This window comes from Ylistrum balloti, unplaced genomic scaffold (genome assembly GCF_031769215.1).
Source record: "Ylistrum balloti isolate Yb309-2 unplaced genomic scaffold, AGI_CSIRO_Ybal_v1 Utg370386, whole genome shotgun sequence".
Taxonomy (NCBI): domain Eukaryota; kingdom Metazoa; phylum Mollusca; class Bivalvia; order Pectinida; family Pectinidae; genus Ylistrum; species Ylistrum balloti.
In genome coordinates this window covers 627,646-650,390 of record NW_026782268.1, presented here as the reverse complement: position 1 = coordinate 650,390, position 22,745 = coordinate 627,646, and the positions used below count along the sequence as shown (strand labels likewise).

At 34.9% G+C, this 22,745-nt stretch overlaps 2 protein-coding genes across 2 annotated transcripts; one reads left to right on the top strand and one right to left on the bottom strand.

Moving 5' to 3' along the window:
• Positions 1–674: 674 nt before the first annotated feature.
• Positions 675–4,081, bottom strand: LOC132554220 (protein adenylyltransferase FICD-like). Its single transcript, XM_060218527.1, has 2 exons — positions 3,814–4,081; positions 675–2,082 (listed from the first exon to the last, which is right to left on the bottom strand). The coding sequence occupies exons 1-2, from the start codon at positions 4,079–4,081 to the stop codon at positions 1,016–1,018; spliced, it is 1,335 nt and encodes a 444-aa protein (XP_060074510.1). The 3' UTR covers positions 675–1,015.
• A 127-nt stretch (positions 4,082–4,208) lies between these two features.
• Positions 4,209–22,596, top strand: LOC132554218 (ATP-dependent RNA helicase DDX51-like). The gene is made up of 16 exons (XM_060218525.1): positions 4,209–4,297; positions 5,828–6,320; positions 7,921–8,071; positions 10,661–10,806; positions 13,058–13,174; positions 13,415–13,476; positions 13,619–13,727; positions 14,466–14,581; positions 16,582–16,603; positions 17,292–17,451; positions 17,786–17,847; positions 18,744–18,859; positions 19,339–19,455; positions 20,101–20,266; positions 20,393–20,527; positions 22,171–22,596. Exons 1-16 carry the CDS (start codon positions 4,275–4,277, stop codon positions 22,201–22,203), a joined length of 2,028 nt encoding a protein of 675 aa, XP_060074508.1. The 5' UTR covers positions 4,209–4,274; the 3' UTR covers positions 22,204–22,596.
• The last annotated feature ends 149 nt before the right edge of the window (positions 22,597–22,745 follow it).

The window sequence follows — 22,745 nt, the reverse complement described above, 5'->3', positions numbered from 1 at the left end:
ATACATACAAAAATGGCACCTCATAGGCATCACACCATCCTGATTTTATGTCAATCAGAATTCCATTTTGGCCATAACAGCCATTATCAGGAGCAAGGCCATCAATTGTTATGATAATTTCTGTTTGTATGTAATTGAAACTAAAACCTGGAAGGGATTTTTCAGTATTTTCATATCACAGATGAAAAGATGCACAAAATCTGCACTGTCATGATAAGAGTTTAAAATTTGATTACTTTAATTGTAATCTGGTTTAACCTGGTCTATTACTTTGTAGTGTATTGTCAACTTTACTAAAAGGACAAAGTTTTACCACTGTCACACCAGTGTCACTTGTAACCTTTCATGACTTACAAAATATTTGAGGTGGTGAATGGTGGGGGTTATGATAATGATTACAAACTGATCAATCAATATTGCCGCCTCTGGTGACCTGTATTTTTGCAATTTTCATCATTTCTAAATCATTTAAATTGTTTCATGATGAGCAAATGAAACAGATATTGATAAGATTTTCTGGAAAATTTGACATTTGGCCTTCCATGTCCTTGACCTATTTATGATATAAATGAAGTTAAAATCAAATGTAAGTCTTATTGACTGAAATTGATGAACAAATTTGACTTTTATTTTAACTTTTGATAACATTCCACATACAGTACTTAGTCCATAAAAATATTTAACCTTATTAATTTGTTTGATAAATAAAATGATGCAACCTAATGATGCATAATTTTTGTATTGATATTATGTATTATAAGATCTGAAAATTTACCTCATCCATCATTAGCTTTGAGAAAGACAAAACACAATTACTGTATAACAGGGAGTAATGCCACTAGATATCACAGAGTTATATGGTTTGAATCCACATAAATTTTATTGATTCACATAACGCTCTCACATTTTAAAAATCATCTTTGATATATTTATCATACTGACATGTAAAATTCAACAAAATGTCACAAAAATTTAAATAAATAAATAAATAACAACATATACATTAAACACATTATCATATATCACCAAAAGGGATCACATTTTCAGATGTATTTAACCCTAAAGCACTGGGATTTTCACTTGTTGCTAAAATATATTCATCCAACGTCCGTTCTGTACACTCTGCCACAAATCTTATAAATGGTCTCACATCGCCATTATTGGCCGTTTCTAGAGTTTCATAATACTTTAATCTGTCTTCAAATTTTATTGAGACTGGGGGATAGCCAGCCTGCATGAGTATAAGATTCATTAATAAGCGAGAAGTCCGTCCATTTCCATCATAAAATGGATGTATAATGACCAGCTTAAAATGCGCTAATGCTGCATATTCTATCGGGTGAAGCTTTATTGCCTCCTCAGCATTCAACCAAATGATAAATTCATCCATCAGTTTTGGAACCTCTGCTGGAGCTGGGGGTTGAAAATCCCCAACAAACACCTGTGTTAGACGTATCCTTCCAGCTTCGGTTGGATCGACATATCCCAAAACTCTTTTGTGAATTTCTAGAATATCCTCAAGTCTGATTTCACCAACACGTCCACATAAAGTGTTGTTAATGTACTTCAGTGCAGCATCTAACCCCAAGACTTCGTTTTGTTCCACTAGGGACTTTCCTCCAACTGCCAGCCTAGTCTCCACAATGGCTCGAGTTTGTAACAAAGTTAAAGTGTTGCCTTCGATGGCATTAGTGTGATAAATATGAGAAAAATAAGCCTCCTTTTTAGCTCTCCTTAAACCAGGATGATGAAGAGGCACTCTAATAAATGCTTCTAATTTTTTATCAATTCTTTTAAAATTGGCAAGGTCAATTTCTTCAACAAGAGGGAGAATTCTCTCCCTGTTTGAAAGAGCTTTGGTATGTTCTGGACATATTTCCAAGGCCATTCTGTATAAATGTTCTGCTTTCACAATATTTTTTTCATGTTTTTCCAGAAATTCTCCATAAGTGGTCAGTATGTCTGCATGGGAAGGATCCAATTTGAGTGCATGTTCGTAAAGTCGTGTGGCCTTTTCATGTTTGCCTTGTGCCTCCATGTCCAAAGCTAAGTTCATAGCTTGTATGGCTTCCTTCATTATCTCTGCAAAAGGAAAAAGCACAAAAAAATTATATTTTGTGGACAAAAAAGGAAGACTTAAATGTTTTGTTTGCCACAACTCAAAACTGAATCTATCATGTGTACTAACATACCAAGTAGTATTTTTTAGTACAAGAAATAAGAAGATGTGTTGATATTCTATTTATCAAAGCAAGAGACCCACAGGCCTTAATGGTCATCTGACTATAAAGACCTACATGTGAAAGAGGTCATATATGTCTAAAATAATTACTCAACTACTCTACAGCTTACAAAGAAGACATTTTTGGTTCATAAAAACATTTTCTGCAAACTTGAAATCATATTCTTTATACATACTATTACACAAATGCCATTACTCCGAACTCATTGCTAGTTGAAAAATCTCCACTCCCTTAACCCAAGAGATCTTGAATATAGGTCAAGGTAAATTATCTGAACTATTTGAACTTTCGACTAATTTGGAATTTTCCCAGTCAATGATACGATTTTGCGTATTGTTGCCATCTTGTGTATTTTTTGGTCTTTAATCTGTTCACCATCTCATCACACTATTTTCGGACAAAAAAGTTACTTGATTCCTTACCATTCTATTCTATTGACAAACCAACCTGAACAAAAATGTTCCAAAAAAAGTTATAGTACTCTTTTTGTAATCCAAAATGTATTGAATAATATTTAATTAATGCAATTCACAATTGAAGTAGTCCTGTAAAATCACATACTTAAAACACACCATATTGGTGAATTTTCTTGATGTCTATCAAAGATTAGAAGCTGTGATACATTCTACAAAAGAACCATCCTGACCTTCAGCATTTTTTTCATGGATCATATGAAATGGAACTGATTTGGCACAACCCTCATTCGGGTAATAGTTCTGAATTTGAGGGATAGTTATTGCTATAGTTATTGAGTAATCATTAACTGGGTAGTTAACTAAATGCAGGGTCATTCTGAAATTGAAGCACATACATTTTTTTTAATCATTTACAACACAAAAAGGTGTAAAATATTTGACATACCCCAAAAAAATTTATAAAATTGCATAGGAATGTTCTTTCTGTGATCTGACTTTGGGTTAACAAGACATTTCATATCACAGCCATTGACATCAGTGAATGGTCAGTGCAAATATCACAGGTGAGCATAAATTTATCTATTCTTTTTTTAGTAACACTAACAATAACATAAACAATGGAAGTGATAAAGTTTGTGATTTTTCCAAACACCGAGACAACTTAATAACTTTTTTGTGTGAAAATGGACAGCGATGCATTGGTAATTGTGCCGTGTCAAAAATTTGACACCCTTTTTTGTTATGTCAAAAATTTGCCACCTCATTTTTGCAATTTGTTTTAAAACAAAGGTGAAATGTTTCTATTTCAGAATTACACCGTATTTGAGTAACTAACTGATTACTCAAAGAGGTAACTATCCCTCATATACAAGAATGTTACCAATGAGGGATTGTGTCCAGCCTGTATTAGCGATTCACACACGAGACATATGTACAATCAAAATGTCTTAAGTTTGGTGATGGATTTGGAGAGAGAGGAAGCACTGTGCTAATTTACCGAGAGTTTGGAAAGACAACTCTGTCTTACTTCTATAATGACTACGAACGACAGCATTGAATGGGGATACTGTACATGAATGGAAGTAAATCATTTTGAATACTTATGAAATATCTGGATGTAAAACACAAATAAGCATGTTGCCATTCATGATTACCTGGACTTGGCGGTAGGATGTGTTGCCGAACACGTAACATAACTGATGTGTCATGTTGTGATACTGTCGATGCGATATGACGTTTGTCGGACAGAAACGAAAGTAGAACAGTAGGCAATACGGAGATCAAACAAGCCATCGCCATTCCCGCCAGGAACACCACACTGATAACCGTTGACGACAACATTGGATTTGTTACGTATTTCGCCTTGATGACCTTGATATTGTCGATAACCGACTTGAACTTATCACCGGCTGTCTCTGACATGATGCCATTTCCACATACGTAGCTTCCGTAAGGGTGAAGGTCATTTGACAGGAAGCAAAATTTGGCAAAATTTGATTGGCTAGAATCTATTTCCGCCTCCCATAAGGCCCTTTTCAAAATGTCTTCACACGGAAAAGCATGTGCTTTTGCTTACATTTTAAAATTGTCTTTTTGAGTAGCAGACAATGATAAAATGGCACTTTTCTCTGTGTCCAGGTAATGCATTATTCAGAGCGATCAAAGGTTGGCATATTCGTGAGTAGTGTATCAGCAAAGTCGTACCAAATTGCTGTAACAAGGAGGTCTTGCATGAATTTGGAGTCGTCCTCCAACAGTCCTTAGCACCGTAGTCGTAGAAAGTTATTCGCCATGCATACGTACCCGAGTGTGCACTGTTTTAATTGCAACGACCCTTGCTGTTCCAATTCATTTATCCCTTCTTAACGTCGCTGATATTGTTACCTTTAAATGGTCACATTAGCGTTCGGCAAATTTACTTTGTCCTCACCTGTTCAACATGTTGGGACATCGCGGGACTCCCATTATTTTTACAACGGTGTTTGTTATCCCCGTGAAATAAACCCGTAAATTGAAATAACTACAAAAGATTGTTTTGCGGGGTATTTTATACTTTTTTATATGTTAATGATAGATCGTCAGACTCGTGCAATTCTTAATACCCGTGAGTATGTCATTTAAAGTATTTTGGAATTCATATTTCTTTTGTTTTCATTCTTTTTGGTCGGTCTATCCGAAAAACAACAGCAATTGACAACAAGCTCACTTTTTGAATATTACAAAAAAATCCTGACTAATTCTGTTGTCACTCTTTAGATGGACCAATAATATACACATCATGTGCTTAAACAATTTTTGTTGCATTTTAGTTCTTCAAAATTGTTTGAAATAAGTGATATTGTCAAGTTCTGTTTATGATTACCAAAATACATCATATCAATAACTGAAAGAGGTTAAGATATTGATGGACTAAAGAATGTTTCAAAGTTTTGTAATGCTGTGTGGGGCTCACTCAGTTACTAAAGAAGAAACTAAAGAACTTGTTATATATCTCACAAAAAAGTGAAATAGTCTTGATTTTCTTAAATAGCTGAAAACCTGTTCAATGAGTATTTATTACCTCTGATGATATATTAATTTAATCACATGTTAAAGAGCCTCAAACGATCATTATGGGTTAAATATGTTGAACTATGAAATAAAAGCAAAAAGTCTTATTTATATATAAGATATGAAAAATATGAGCAAAAAAAAAAATTTATAGCGGATGGCCATCTTAGATTTTGACTGAAAGTTTGTTATTGATATTTCTTTGGAAATACTTGGTGGATCTTACTTGAATTTTGTACATTGGTTCTCCTTGGTCCATTGTTGTGTCCTGTTGATTTTTTGGCCTGATCTGATATTTAAAAGCGTGGGAAAACGGAACTTTTTAAAGAACAAATAATGTTGGATGGCAAGATCTCTGTGGTATCTCTTGTTTACCTGTCTCACATTTTTTTCACTCCATATCAAAGTTAGGAAGTATAATCAACCTGTGCTTGCATTAGTCTGCTGGAACAGAAATCTAGGCATTTTCCTCTGTGAATTTCAGTGAAACTTTACGCAAAAGAATTTTTTGATATTTTGCGATGTTTGAACTCCTGAACTTGTACAAAAGACCTCTACCCAGACTACTCCACACGACTATTTCTGTTTTATATTGAGCATTATTATTCATTATTTCAGGTATATGGGAGAAGAAGATGCAGTCATTAATGAAAAAGAAAAGGACTTGACATCTTCAAAAATATTAGAGAAAATAAAAACTGAGGCTAAACAACGCAAAGCTGATAGAGAGAAGAATAAAAAGGAAAAGGTCATCGAAAATGACAATACTACAAAACACAAAGATGAAGAAGTGTCAGCAAAGCTTAGAAAAAGTCCACAAGTTCAAAAGAAGAAAAAGAAAAGAAAAGCTGAAGATTTAGAAACAAAAGAAGATGAAACATCTGGAAAAGAAAAAAAGAAAAAGAAACTTAAGTTAGATGAAAATGGTGATAACATTCAACAGAAATCGGAGAAAGATTTTGTTGCAGAAGAAACAAAACTGTTGAATCAACATGATGTTGATGTGGAAGAAAAAGACATTGCAGACATGTACAATGATGACACTATGGAGGTGGATCACGAAAAGAAGTTTCCAGTACTTGGGAATTACAAGCAGAAAAGTGTACAAAAGGTATACAGATTTCTACATTTCCACTATCTTGTAGGTCACAAAGTATTCATTCACACCTCAAAGGGTTCACGAGGAAAACCTCTTGTGTATGAACATTGGGTTCTATCTAGGATATTGGGGAAAGTACTTTTTTGTGTCTAGGGGAAAATAGCCTGGGTTCCAAACGGCCAGTCTTAAAACAATTTGTAGTTTTATTGTGATAAACTATTGAAACATCTCTGGAAAAATGTAAGATTTTTTTAAAACAAAAAAATACAAATCCCATCAAATTCTATTAAAAAAACAATACAACCGAAAGATCAAATTGTAATTTCTGTTGAAGTAGGAGAAATTCAGAGAAGATTGGTAATTTATAAAAATAGGGGATTATATTTTTTGATTCAAGGGAAACATTCTGTAAGAAGGGAATTTAAGTAGTTGGGGGAAACTACCCAATACTGATGATAAAATAACCCTGGATTGATCTCTGACTGCTGAAGAGAGCATGTATGATAAGAGTCTCGAAATGGTATTAAGTAATTGAGAATTCTACAATAAGAGGTGTATATGTTAGTAGGTTATGGTTGATGGCAAAATCACGTCAAAATATTAATCTCATACACATCTTTTAATTAAGTATAAAGTTCTTTAATTCAGTCCAAGATTTTAGCAGGTAGCATTATTTTCTGATACTTCATGAAAATAAAGAATATGTTGATTGGCTTTCTACTATGATTTCAGGGTGCTGCAGAATGATGAAGAGTTTCCTATGGCAGGTTGTGCCAGGTGCAATATTCATAGCTAAATTGAATTGCACCTGTCCCGGCCTGCTATGGTTGACAACAAGCAACAAGACTCAGCACCAACAGATCGAAGAACAGAAATACCACCACATATACTTACAATTGGTTTGTTGTGTAAGCGGGAGTTGTGGGATTGTCAGTTGAACAATGTATAATGTCAAAAATTGTTTCTGCTGTTTATATTGAGTTGGGTAATTGTTGACATCATGAAAACTCTTGAACTGCTGGTAGTTGTTATGACATAAAAAACCAAAACCTTGATCAAAAATGTCATTGGTGAATTACTTGATTTTTATTCTTGGTGTAGGATTTTTCATTTTTGTGTTTTGTGTATAATCATATACCTTCTTCATTTGAAGTTGTATCATAATCTAGTTCAAAAATATTTATTCATTGGCATCGCAGCATCCACATTAAAACACTCATCCTTTGTGCAAGAGACTGTGTTACTAGGATATATATTTGAATTGTTTTCAATCATCCTAGATTCAAGTTGTCATTGTTATACACTGAAGCAAGTGATGTTTTTCTCTTTTCGAGAACACACTGGTTCAAATCAGGTTTACTATCAAGACTGGGCTGTTTTTAGATACATGGGTATTCTTTCCAGCCAGTATTTGGAGGAACACTTTCTGTTGTTTAAAAGGGTGCTTTTGTTACTATTTGATTGAAATCTGTTCTTGTTTGAGGTAAATTGTATACTCTATTTTTGGTTGGTCAGTTCTAATATTATCGCTGCTATAAAAGTTCATAATATAAGATTATAAAAGTTGAGGCTACTGGATTTTAAATATGTATAAAATCTACTCTTGTTTAAGGTAAATCGTGTCCTCCCTGATTGGTTGGCAAGTCCCAATATTATTACAGCAGATCTGCGATCTAATACTCTTCCTGTGGCAGAGATGGCAGGCCTTGATACTGAACTTTTGGAACAACTACGAGAAAACAACATTTCACATTTTTTTCCTGGTAAGTTTTTTTAAACAAACGATATACAATAATAGTTTATCATTTCACTGATGATGTATTTACCTGGAAGAGAAACTAAGTGAACCTAAGGAGGAAAAAATAAAGGTCGTTAAAGTTGGAATATTAGCATACTGAAGGAAGCCAGCAGTTTTATTAATATGGTAAATAGTTCATTGAAACTTTAGTCCCAACTATCATAAACATTTGATCTGAACGAAATAAAATATTATCAAACCTTTTCAGATTGTAAAAAAATTTGCTTGTGAAAATGAATTAGAGTTTGAACTACATGTATCCAAGTTGACAGCATTTAAAACACAAAGGAGTGTTCGAAAACATGCTAGCAGGCTGTGAAACTATTGATCTGTATGGCCTGTGGATTATGATTTGGTTATTTGTTAAAAACTTCCATGTTAATAAATTCAGGGTGTTTTTGTTCCTCATTATAGATATTGCGACAAGAAACCATGTAAGCCAGATGAAAACATGTTTGCTTGTGTATTGACATGTCAGTATACTGGGTGTGATTTGAAACTGATGGCTGTGAATTAATGGTTATTTAATCTAATGTTCATGAATGTTTACGAAACATATAGTCTTAAAGTTGTTAGATGCACCAGTGACATATATAGGGATAATCTTAGCGTGATTATCATACAAATGTGTCCACGCATATAACTTGATTAAGCCTTTTTAATGTACAATCAGTTCAAATTTACAGATACTTTATAAGTTATTCAAAGACATAGTCAAATTTCTGACTATTCCATGAGCTGTATATAGTTTGTGTGTATATTTACAGTTTCTTCACTGCGTTCTTTGTGTAAACATTTTTGTTAACTGGTAAACTGTGCAGATTTATATGCAGTAAGTAACAGTGATTATGCGTGGAAATATCCAATGCTAGACAAGTGTATTATGAAATGTCATTAATTGAAATTTGTTAGAAATAAGATGTGATTAACAGGGGACAAGATTTAGGTGTGGCACATCTGTAAGTTGTGTGTGGCAACAAGGTAGAAGAGTCAGAAATAAGATAGAGATATCCAAAATAAGGTTAGGTAGAAGATTCAGAAATAAGGTGAAGTAGAAGTGTCAGAAATAAGGTTGAGATATCAGAAATCAGGTAGAGGTCTAAAGAAATAGGTAGAGGTATAAAGAAATAAGGTAGAGGTATAAAGAAATAGGTAGAGGTGTCAGAAATAAGGGAGAGGTCTCAGAAATAAGATAGAGGTAACAGAATAAGGTAGAGGTGTCAGAATAAGGAAGAGGTGTCAGAAATAAGGGAGAGGTCTCAGAAATAAGATAGAGGTATCAGAATAAGGTAGAGGTGTCAGAATAAGGTAGAGGTGTCAGAAATAAGGGAGAGGTCTCAGAAATAAGATACAGGTATAAAGAAATAAGGTAGAGGTCTCAGAAATAAGATAGAGGTATCAGAATAAGGTAGAGGTATCAGAATAAGGAAGAGGTGTCAGAAATAAGGTAGAGGTATAAAGAAATAAGGTAGAGGTGTCAGAAATAAGGGAGAGGTGTCAGAAATAAGGGAGAGGTCTCAGAAATAAGATAGAGGTATCAGAATAAGGTAGAGGTGTCAGAAATAAGGGAGAGGTCTCAGAAATAAGATAGAGGTATCAAAATTAAGGTAGAGGTATCAGAATAAGGAAGAGGTGTCAGAAATAAGGTAGAGGTATAAAGAAATAAGGAAGAGGTGTCAGAAATAAGGTAGAGGTGTCAGAAATAAGGGAGAGGTGTCAGAAATAAGGTAGAGGTATAAAGAAATAAGGAAGAGGTGTCAGAAATAAGGTAGAGGTATAAAGAAATAAGGTAGAGGTGTCAGAAATAAGGTAGAGGTATAAAGAAATAAGGAAGAGGTGTCAGAAATAAGGTAGAGGTATAAAGAAATAAGGTAGAGGTGTCAGAAATAAGGTAGAGGTATAAAGAAATAAGGAAGAGGTGTCAGAAATAAGGTAGAGGTATAAAGAAATAAGGTAGAAGTGTCAGAAATAAGGTGGAGGTATCAGAAATAAGGTAGAAGAGTCAGAAATAAGGATTGGTAGAAGTGTCAGAAATAAAGTAGATATTAATATAAGATGCAGTTGTCATGCTGTTACCTTGTATCCGAATCATTTAGAAAACTTGGAAATTTGATGGAAAAAATGTATTTGACAGAACACTTACTTATTTAACATTTTGGTTTTGTTTTCATTTGGCCAGGAAAATTGAATTTCAATGCAATGACTAGAAAGCACCACTGTAGTTGGTTAAATCTACCAAAACTATTTCATCAATGGATAAGTTATATTGTCTAGTGATGATATTAGATTTCTTGTATCATCACTGCATGATTCACGTTTTTATGAAATTGATAGATTCCTATATTTTACTGCAAAACATTATATGAATTCTTGTAGTTATTCTGGCTCTCGTTCCAAACATGTTATTAACTTTAAGTTAACAAGTTCATCTTAAATGTTTATGCAGAGATTATAAGCGGTTAAACAGTAGATATCAGATGTTTCAATAATTGACACTTCTAATTGTATTCACAAGGTCTTGGTATTTAGAAGATGTCTACTCTGTCCATTTCAGTGCAGATGCAGGTTATTCCAATGTTGTTGGACACAATAAGCGTTGGAGGAACAGTTGGGAAGGCGGGTTACTGGCCCAGCGACATCTGTGTTTCTGCTCCCACAGGCAGTGGTAAAACCTTGGCATTCGTCCTTCCAATAATCCAGGTATGGTAAACCTTGCTCCCCTTCTTTATGATACTCATCCAGAATTATCCAAGTATGACTTGCCATCATTCATAAATGTCAAAGTACTCATCATTCAAGTACAGTCCCACCTTGTTATCTCAGGCTGTCAAGCGTCCCTAAAATTCCAAAAAAATCCTAATTTTTTTCAGTTTTGCTAAAATTCCTTAAAAAAATGAAATGTTCAAAGGGAATTCCTAAAAAAAGCCCTAATTTTTCACTTCAGTTCCTACTTTTTTATATTTCTTACAATTTACTGAAAATGTTTTGATTTAATTCATACTTAAAATGTGTTTTAATGTAGTCTGCAGTTCTAATTCAGGGTAGACCATGAAAGGCAGTTGACCAGTGGATCTATGTACCCAGTTTGTTATTGGTTGTGACTGAGTGACAGAGGTGTGATTCTTAAGGTCACAGCCAACAGCAGCTGGGACACTGAAACCCTGGAAGACACCTTTCCTGCAATTAAGGCATTGTATGTTAGTTTCTATTTTGTCAAATTTGCAAAGGCAAGTCAGTTTAATGCTTTCATACTCCCTATTCTAGTTACAAACATTCCTAATTTTAGCCCTTAAAATTGCCCTAAAATTTTGTAATTTAGCCCTAATTTTTTGTCAGGAAGTGCTGGACAGCCTCACATATTCAAAGTATTAAATTAGTTTTGGCTTAATATCACACTAAACATTTAACTTTGTCAGGAAGTGCTGGACAGCCTCACATATTCAAAGTATTAAATTAGTTTTGGCTTAATATCACACTAAACATTTAACTTTGTCAGGAAGTGCTGGACAGCCTCACATATTCAAAGTATTAAATTAGTTTTGGCTTAATATCACATAAACATTTAACTTTGTCAGGAAGTGCTGGACAGCCTCACATATTCAAAGTATTAAATTAGTTTTGGCTTAATATCACACTAAACATTTAACTTTGTCAGGAAGTGCTGGACAGCCTCACATATTCAAAGTATTAAATTAGTTTTGGCTTAATATCACACTAAACATTTAACTTTGTCAGGAAGTGCTGGACAGCCTTACATATTCAAAGTATTAAATTAGTTTTGGCTTAATATCACACTAAACATTTAACTCACTTAAATGGAGTACTCGGATATCTGGAAATTTTTCTCATTGTTCCATTGACTTCAAATAATGAGGTTTGACTGTACCTATTTCATTGCGGGAGAAAATCACGGTTTAATCCTATTCTGTACATGTTATTTTCCTAATGTACACGATGAGATATCTTTAATGCAGTATATAAAACTGTGGTAACCACAGATCAACCTGTCAAACTTGATATTTGTAATCTCAGGATGTTATGCTTGACATAAGAGGCCAATCTGTCAAAAGTATTAATTAACACCGGGGATTAATTCAGACAAGTTTTACAACCGGAAAAGGGTAGTATGTTTTCCCCACTGAATATTTACAGGTTATCAATCAAAAAATATACCGAAGTCTTGGGGAAAATTTATTCAAAACAGAGGTTATTGGGATATTTTTGCTTATGAAATTTTCAAATTATGCAAATCATGGAAAAGAAATACCAGTTTAGCCTCTATCTGTCCATGGAGAGGGTTGGGGGGGGGGGGGGGGGGGGGGGGGGGGGTCATCAGTTAAGGTTAAAGGGTCAAATTCTATATATGACAACTTCTGCAAGTTTATTGAACAATGAAACTGTAATGCATGTTGGAGCTGGGACACGCAATATCTTACAGAATTTTGTCAAAGGTTTCAGTTTCTGTGTGATAATTTGAGTTTGCTTTGCCAAATCTAAATCACACTTCATACAATGCAATCTTAACAAAAGTGTTTGATTGAGATATTACTTTTTATTGTATAAGCCACATAGCGGGGCCCTTGCTGACCTGTCAGTGTTCTAGTTTTTCCTGTCTTTATATTTAATTGTTGCTATATATTGTTGACTACTAAGGGATAGAATCCATATGGAGTAATTTGTCCTATTGCTTTAAGCATCTACTATGGAACATATGCACAGATATAGTGCTGTTGGTCATAAAGATCCAGATGAGTGATACAGGCCTTCTGGGCCTCTTTGTCAAAAGATACATCAAAAACAGGGAAATCTGAGACACTGTGTGTTTAGTTATAAAGTTAAGATCTCTGGTACCCTCATTAGTACATGTTGTTTTAATTGTTTTACTAAACACCCTGATGGGTAACACTATTGTCTATCTTCATCTGAATGATCTGAGTGTTTGTCTTCCTAGGCTTTGAAAGGGCGTGTATACAGACAGGTAACTGCATTGGCTGTTTTACCTGTAAAAGACCTTGCTGTTCAGGTGTACAAGGTGTTCCAGACCTACAGTAAAGGCTCAGACCTTAAGGTAAGTAATGTTGTACAGTTGTACAAAGTGGAACAGGTGTACAAACTGTTTCTTCACTAAGAGGTAAGTAATGTTGTACAGGTGTACAGTGTGGTTACGCATAGGTTCTGTTGTACAAAGTCATGGATTCCTCAAACATCACTTAGATTAACTAAATTTATTAAGATTTATGAAACAGAAGAATGTTGCAGACAGCAAAAAGATAATCATATTTAAGTTATATACAATATTTCATGACAGGTTGGCCTTCTCACTGGACAGAAAGCTTTCAAATTGGAACAGCAGACATTGGTCCGAAGGAGGTGAGTTTGCAATAACAATGATTAAGGTATGTCTAATTTTGTAAAGTCTTGAAAGAAATTGTTCATAGATTGTTAGCATTTTGTATAATGCCTGAAAACACTAGAGCATAAGATGACTTCTTGTCAATCATTTGTTGAACAGTCTCCGTGGTTACCAAAGTCTTGTGGATATAATCGTAGCAACACCTGGCAGACTTGTAGACCACATCAACCAGACACCTGGATTTGATCTGACAAGTCTACGATTCCTGGTAAGTCAGTTTGTTTGTTTTTGTTAATTATTTATCGTATTGGTAAAATTGTCTGCACACTAAAGGAATGAAAAACAGACATTCATTGGTACCTACAAATTCTGAAGCAACCATTTTAATCAGAAATCATGAAATTGAACTTGCCTACTTTATCAAAGTACAATAAAATGAAATGATACAAAATCTGTTATTAATTAATGAATATTTATTATTCAATTAATTTATTAATTAATTCATTTGGTAATACTGATGGGATTTATCTTCTCCTATGTACAGAATTTGTATCTGTACTAATAGAGGAGAGAGAAGAGTGATTGTTGTTGAAATTGCATGGGGGAAGGTTTGGGGGTAGTTTTTTGGTATTTCAGCATTTCTGTCATAGCTTTGCTTTTTTGTACATTGTGTTTTGTCAGTATCTATGCCGATCTTAGAACAAGTAAACCACCGTCCTCTCATGTAGGAATTTTTTATTTTCAATTTAAACAAAATTGTAAAATTTAACAAAACTGGTCTTTTTAACTTAAGTTAATTGATGCAAACTCATTGATATAAGTTTTATAATGAGTAAATGCAAAAAAGAGAAGGGTGTGCCAACGAGCAGGAGTTAATCTAAACTATACAGGACAAATTCCTTGTCAAAAATCAAATTAGGAGTCATCAATGAAACTAGATTTTTGTTTAAAATTTTGTAGTCAAAATCAAATGGAAGAGTTCCTGAACTTTGTGTTAATTTCACAGGTCATAGACGAAGCAGATAAAATGATGGAACTCATCAAACAGGACTGGTTGATTAGAGTAGAGAATGCAGTATACAGAAACCAACGACCAAAACCAGAAATACTTACACCTTACAGGTCAGTACTGAGACACTCGTCCAGACAGAAATACTTACACCTTACAGGTCAGTACTGGGACACTCGTCCACAAGCAAAAATACTTACACCTTACAGGTCAGTACTGGGACACTCATCCCCAGACAGAAATACTTACAGCTAGCAGGTCAGTACTGGGACACTCGTCCCCAGACAGAAATACTTACACCTTACAGGTCAGTACTGGGACACTCGTCCCCAGACAGAAATACTTACACCTTACAGGTCAGTACTGAGACACTCGTCCAGACAGAAATACTTACACCTTACAGGTCAGTACTGGGACACTCGTCCCAAGGCAGAAATACTATCACCTTACAAGTCAGTACTGAGACACTTGTCCACAGACATATAAAACCACTGATGATATGAAATACTGTATTTGATTTAATAAGCACATTTACATGGTAATGTTTCCATAAAACTCCTCTTTTGATTTACATGCCATCTAATGTTCAGACTTGTGAGATGAGAAACGTTTTTACAGGTTTTTATTATTGCACCCATCCTCTTTGCCTGAAAAGAGGTGGGCTGTACTTATAGGTGGAATATGGTTTGTCAGCTGTCCAAACAGTTATACCTATATCATGACCATATACAGAGAGTTTTGTTATATCTCAATTGAATTTAAACAGATTGTATTCTGTTTAAAAGATATCACAACTTGAAGGAAAAGTATGGGCAGTATCCAAATAATTAACAAAAGGATTTATAGAAATATGTCTGCTGTCTGTGGAAACAAGAAATGTCCTGTTATCTAGAAAATTCAGTTTCTAGGTTTTAATATTTCCTTTGAATAATTTTTATTTCCATCAGTCCCCTCCTTGGTTCCTAAATTTAGGCCTTTAGCATCATTGACGAGTCTTAGAAGGATGAAACAGCTGTATGATGTAGCATTACTGACGAGTTCTAGAAGGACGAAACAGCTGTATGATGTAGCATTACTGACGAGTTCTAGAAGGACTAAACAGCTGTATGATGTAGCATTACTGACAGTACTAGAAGGACTAAACAGCTGTTTGATGTAGCATTACTGACAGTCCTAGAAGGACGAAACAGCTGTATGATGTAGCATTACTGACAGTCCTAGAAGGACGAAACAGCTGCTTGATGTAGCATTACTGACAGTACTAGAAGGACGAAACAGCTGTTTGATGTAGCATTACTGATGAGTTCTAGAAGGACGAAACAGCTGTATGATGTAGTATCACTGACGAGTTCTAGAAGGACAAAACAGCTGTATGATGTAGCATCACTGACGAGTTCTAGAAGGACAAAATAGCTGTATGATGTAGTATCACTGACGAGTTCTAGAAGGACAAAACAGCTGTATGATGTAGCATCACTGACGAGTCCTAGAAGGACAAAACAGCTGTATGATGTAGTATCACTGACGAGTTCTAGAAGGACTATACAGCTGTATGATGTAGCATTACTGACAGTCCTAGAAGGATGAAACAGCTGTATGATGTAGCATTACTGAGAGTCCTAGAAGGACGAAACAGCTGTTTGATGTAGTATCACTGACGAGTTCTAGAAGGACGAAACAGCTGTATGATGTAGCATTACTGACGAGTCCTAGAAGGACAAAACAACTGTATGATGTAGCATTACTGATGAGTCATAGAAGGACGAAACAACTGTATGATGTAGCATTACTGATGAGTCCTAGAAGGACGAAACAACTGTATGATGTAGCATTACTGATGAGTCCTAGAAGGACGAAACAACTGTATGATGTAGCATTACTGACGAGTCCTAGAAGGACGAAACAACTGTATGATGTAGCATCACTGACGAGTCCTAGACGGACGAAGCAGCTGTATGATGTAGCATCACTGACGAGTTCTAGAAGGACGAAACAGCTGTATGATGCAGTTTTATTCAGTATTCGGCTCTACTATATCTTATTCTGAATATGTATTAAAAAGCGCTTTTCACTTGTCTTTTGTAAATTAATGTTTTGTTGATTTTTGTTTCAGTTGCCTAAAGCCACACATACCTGTAAGTACTTTTGTTAATTTTATGTTTTTAATCTCTTTTTAATTGAATTATGCATGAAAATGTGTTAATGATTATGTCGCATTAATGAAACTTTCATAGAAGATAGTCATTTAATGGGAAAGTGTCGATGACGATGATTATGGTAAAGCATATTATGATAATGTTTTTCATAGTGTTCTAAAATCAATAGTAAAAATCTGATTGGCCTTTTTGACTCTCAGAAAATAGCTTATTCCTTAACAGTTTCCAAAAATAGCTTATTCCTTAAAAGTTTCCACTAAATGATAATGAAATTCAGCTTTTGTTAAGACAGAATTTCATCCCAACAAAACTCTAATGATAAAATCTGAACAATAAACACTTGCTGATTCCTACTTAATCAAGAGTTGTTGTATATCCCATGTGATTTATTATATTTGTAATAAAACAGGAAATTCTTGGTATTTATTTATAGGTCAGGAGATAATTAAAGTTGTGGTGTTGACATTGGGATTTTAGATGACATATATATGATCAAATGGAGATCTATTACAGAATTGCTTCAATAATGTGCTTGATAAAAATATTTTTCAAAGGATTTTTTTTTTAAGTTTCGCTTTTAAGGAATTAATTTTTTTTAAAAAAAAGAGGAAAAAACAGAAAAAAAACCTTATTTACTTATAGTATGTTATCATATTGTTTATCTTAGTTACAAAAGCTGTTGTTCTCGGCAACACTGTCGCAGAACCCTGAGAAACTACAGCAGCTGAACTTGTTCCTGCCTAAACTTTTCACATCAGTAGTCACCGAGACACAGCTTAAGCCTTCCAGCATCAACCCAGTGTGTGAAGATGACACTGGTCTCTCAGGTACACACAAACAAGCCAGTCAATTGATCAGCTGCTAGTTTATTGACATGAGTAAAAACACTATGGTTTGATGTGAAAGTTACTGATTTCTGAGCCTGTCTGTCCTTTTGACTTTGTGGGAAATAAATTTTAATGAAAAAATTATGAAATTTATAGAGTATTGAGGGAACATTTATCTTGATAATTTCTCAGTGGATACGGTATAGATCATCATCGCTATATATAGACTAGAGGCCCTTTTAAACATACAAATCAGACATTGTTGAAAAATCTGTACTGATGCAGGAATTGAAATAAAATTTAGGTTCTAATTTTGACACAAACTCTTTTGCAGTTGATACAGTTGGAAACCAGGGAGAGTTTGTTGGGAAGTACACAACACCACAAGGGCTAAGTGTAAGTACAACATATGATCATTACTCTCTCTTTTATGTACTATATCAGAGGCTCCTCCTTAAAAACAAAACCGATTTTTAACATTAAATAAACAGATATAAACTATACTGTAGTGTGAATTCATATTTGTTATTAAGAAATATTAGGTTTTAGCTCACCTTGTCTGAAGAACCTGTGAGCTTATGCCATACCACAACATCTGTCGTCCGTCAACTTTTCTTTCAAATTTTAAACTAGTCGTAAACAAATTTGCTGATTTTGTTCAGAAGCATCCTTGGGGGAAGAGGACAGATTTTGTATAAATGGTGAGTCTCAGCCTCCTGGAGCAGGAGGAATGGGGCTCAATAGGTGAAATAAAGCAAGTCCTCAAAAACTACTCCTCCTGTAGGAATGATCTGATTTTGACCAAATATGGTATGAAGTGTTCTTGATTACAGAGGAAAGGATTTTGTATAAATGTTTGATCTAGGCAAACTATGGCAGCGGAAATTGGGCTCAATAGGGAAAATAGAGCAAGTTCTTTTAAAGTCCTTCTATTAGAATACTGTGTTAATCCAGTTTTTTTCCAAATTTGATCTCAAACATGCTTGGATGAATGGAACTGAGTTTTGTTTAAGCTGTGCATCTTTCAATCCTAGGAGCTTCTTAGGGTAAATAGATACAAGTCTTTTAAACGCTTTTCCTTTAGTTTTGATGAGAATTTCATCAAACTTAAACCAGATGGATGATACAGGCCCTATTGGCCACTTGTTCTGTTCGATGACTACTTGGTTATAAAAATAATATAAGTTCCTGCATGGTGTTGATAAATTCTACTTAAATTGCCGTGGATCTTGATTTAAGTATTGTATATTATCACATTGGACTTGATGAAGAATTGACCTTCAACCTTACAGGAGTACTTTGTGGAGTGTACAGCTGCCACAAAACCCTTGATCCTGCTCCACTTCCTACACACCCTCATGTTCACCAACGTAATCTGCTTCGTCAATTCAGTGGAAGCTACACATAGGTTTGTGTTATTTGAATATAACAGAGGAAAAATAACATCTTGTCAAGTTTTTAATGCAACTTCACACTTGATCAAGACAGCAGAAAAATTTATAAAACAGAACATGACACAGTAATCACATGACAAAGTACAAAAAAAAATCAATCTTAATGACAAGTCTGCTTGATAATCAATTTATGAGTTGTTTCCCTTTTATGTTGCTGAAATGAATAAATACATGCAAATATGCGAAAAAAGTCATGTGAATTAGTTTTTGTTTGGGTATGAAAAGGATTCAACAAATCAATATATAAAGATATCAAAGAAATAGTATAAATCTTCAAAAGTTGGGTCTGCGTTTCTCAGAGGGAGAAAATTAGTGATAAGTTTGTGAAGTTCCAAGAAAACAAAAGCATCCCCCTAAAGACCGGCAGATTTGGCTTGTCAGCTCGTGTTCATGAAGGAAGAGGAATATTTCATGATATCTTTTATTTCCGCAGACTATATCACCTGATCCGACTTGTGGGAGGGAAAGAAGTTCGTGAGTTCTCCTCCGGTCAACAGGCAAACAGAAGGAAACGAATCCTCAAAGAATTCTCTAATGGAAAAATTGATATGTATGTGGAAACATGACTTTAACTATACACGCAGTCAGCAGTAATGATACATATTTTTAGCTCGTCTCTCAAGGAGAGGAGGGGCTGATGTTGTCTCCCTTGCATCAGCATTTGTTTCTAAATGATTGGATTCAAATCATTTTGCACTTAAGACTTTTAAAGTCAAATCTTATGTAAAGTTTTTGGTGTTGGTGTTGAAAGGCATAAAACCTCCTTTATAAGTGCACTAGTGTACTGATATTTGGTGGTTTGAGGGTTGCTGTGGGGTTGATTTAGTTTCTAAGAGTTTGAATGAATCATCTTTTTTTAAGTCTTGTGGTTTTTTTCATCCTTACACCAAGACTTTTTATATCGAATGTTCAGATTTTTGGACAAGTGTTGAAAGGTACCGATGAACTATTTACAAGTGTACTAGAGTACTGATGTTTGGTTTGAGGGTTGGTGTTGAGGTCAATTATTATTTCTTAGTCGTAATGAACAATGCTAATTTTATGTTTAGTGATAAACAATGTGAGGCGAGCTTTTGTACATTGGCGTTATTCTTGTTGTTTTTGAATTCTTATTTGAGAATAACTCATCATAATAAAACTTACATCGATTGTGATTTTTGGTATCAATAAGAAATTATATCTTTCATTATAACAGAATCATCTGTACAGATGCCATGGCCAGGGGGATGGATATAGACAACGTCAAGTTTGTAATATCGTACGACCAAACGCCCAACATCAAGACATACATCCATCGTATAGGGCGTACCGCTCGTGCAGGCAAAGCAGGCACAGCAATTACCCTTCTACAGAACAAAGAGGTAAGGCTTGCTGATAACTGTACCATTCCACACATTCAACAACTCTGTTGAATATTTAAACTGTCAATGAGTAGTCGTTTATAGAGGTTTTGAATAAATATGGATGGTGTGTTGTCTGTTTTACAGTTTTATCACTTCAAGAAGATGACTCGTGAGGCAGGGAAGCCTAAGATCAGGGAACAAAAAGTTTCTGAAGAATCTCTGGAGCCAATCATCCCAGCATTTCAGAAAGCACTAGAGGAAGTACCACACATTCTTAAGGTAGGTAACCCAGATGATAAACCTGTCTTCAATGAGGCTTTGAAGATGTGCCTAATGGCTCAGGTGAAAACCTCTCTCTTTTAAATCATCTTGAAGAGATTACAGTATATGTGATTAAAATTCAAGATACAAAATCTAGGGACTAACTCTAGGTACCTCAAATTATAAACAATAGTAGCTTTTGTGATCACTGTTTGCATTAGTTCTCATGAGGGTATCTTTGATCACCTTCTAAATGGCTTTAGAGTCACTACTTAACTTAAAGGATGAATGTCTACTGCCAGATGTAGGAGGAAATGTGGTTCACATCATTATCGGGAGTATGTCTCTCTGATAACTGTAGTTGTTTTCACAGAGTTTCTAAGATAACATATTATAAGAGTACTGAAAATCAGGGTATCTATTTCTTGTGAATATGCATGTTTTACATCGTAAGTGTAAGTGTTTCTCTACAGTAAAAGATCAACCTCTCTCTCTGATGGTATAGATTTTATATCTGAAATCCTATTTGGGGAATATTATGTAGTAACACTATCACTTCTTATAGTGTTGAATACTAGAGTGATAGGGATAAGCTGTATCAAGTGTCAGACACGCAGGGCAATACACCAAGGTTCAATACAAGCACAAGTGTGTAGAAAAGCTACATGTCCCTTCCTAATTGATGTCATCGTGTGATACAATGTATACATATGTGAAAATAGTTATTTGCAATGACTGTTTATATTTTGTTTTAGTTTTCAAGGGCAAATTTAGGCACGGAGTATCCATTTTCTATGTGAATTTATTGATTTATGGTATAATGAAAAATTTCATCGTTGTGTAATATGGCGTCCTTTGTTGTGTAATATGGCGTCCTTTGGTGTGTAATATGCCGTCCTTTGGTGTGTAATATGGCGTCCTTTGGTGTGTAATATGGCGTCCTTTGGTGTGTAATATGCCGTCCTTTGGTGTGTAATATGGCGTCCTTTGTTGTGTAATATGCCGTCCTTTGGTGTGTAATATGCCGTCCTTTGGTGTGTAATATGGCGTCCTTTGGTGTGTAATTTGGTGTGTAATATGCAATATGGCGTCCTTTGTTGTGTGTGTAATACGTCCTTTGGTGTGTAATATGGCGTCCTTTGGTGTGTAATATGCCGTCCTTTGGTGTGTAATATGGCGTCCTTTGGTGTGTAATATGCCGTCCTTTGGTGTGTAATATGGCGTCCTTTGGTGTGTAATATGGCGTCCTTTGTTGTGTAATATGGCGTCCTTTGGTGTGTAATATGCCGTCCTTTGTTGTGTAATATGGCGTCCTTTGTTGTGTAATATGGCGTCCTTTGTTGTGTAATATGGCGTCCTTTGTTGTGTAATATGGCGTCCTTTGTTGTGTAATATGGCGTCCTTTGGTGTGTAATATGGCGTCCTTTGGTGTGTAATATGGCGTCCTTTGTTGTACATTATCAATGTGTGAAGCTATTTTTGCCATTATTTTAGAATGAAAAATTGAGAGAAAAAATACTTGATGAAGCCTCAGGTTTTACAACATTTTGTGACCCTTCAGGTAGAATATCCCTATCCTACTCCCCGACATATGAAAGAGTCTGATAGGATAGTTATGAATCTCAGTAATAAGTATCTGTGAATTTGTATCTCTATTTCAGGCTGAAAAGATGAAGAAGAACTCTAATGGATGAAAGCTGCCAAGAATTCATTTTGATGGACACGGTACATTGTCAGGAGACCCTCCTCCCAGAAAACTGAAGTGAAGGTTCTAAATGTTGAAAGTAACTGGTGCTAGTCTATATGAACTTTGCTTTATGGTGACGAGATGCAACCGGGAAGAAATACCACCTTTGGTTACGTGGAGCTGGTATCTATTCAAGTGGTCTAGATATAAAGCAGTAATGGCTTAATCATGATGGCTCATTATATCTCAGTAACTCCATCCAAGATCTAGCAACTACAAGTAAAAAAACCAATTTGGCATCAATTGCAGTCGATTCATTGTGATTCTTTGAGCTGGCCTCAAATGGAAACAACATGGATCTGACGAGAACACATTTCAAATAAAGTACAAGATAATTTAATGTCTTTTGTTTTGAGCTTTTGTTCAAATGGATTTGATGCTAAGATTCATTCCATTAAACATGTAACTCACAAGCTATTCAATTGAGTCTTAAGACTGAGCTTTGGTAGAATCAAATGCTCTTCAGGGATGGAAGGGTCTAAAATTGCT

Coding starts and splice junctions, on each gene's coding strand:
- LOC132554220 (XM_060218527.1), bottom strand. CDS start 4,081: ATGTCAGAGACAGCCGGTGATAAGTTCAAGTCGGTTATCGACAATATC. Junction 2,083..3,813: donor CATCCTACCGCCAAGTCCAG/GTAATCATGAAT, acceptor TTCCTTTTGCAG/AGATAATGAAGGAAGCCATA.
- LOC132554218 (XM_060218525.1), top strand. CDS start 4,275: ATGGCACTTTTCTCTGTGTCCAG. Junction 10,807..13,057: donor TCGTCCTTCCAATAATCCAG/GTATGGTAAACC, acceptor TTGTCTTCCTAG/GCTTTGAAAGGGCGTGTATA. Junction 18,860..19,338: donor TCAGTGGAAGCTACACATAG/GTTTGTGTTATT, acceptor TTATTTCCGCAG/ACTATATCACCTGATCCGAC.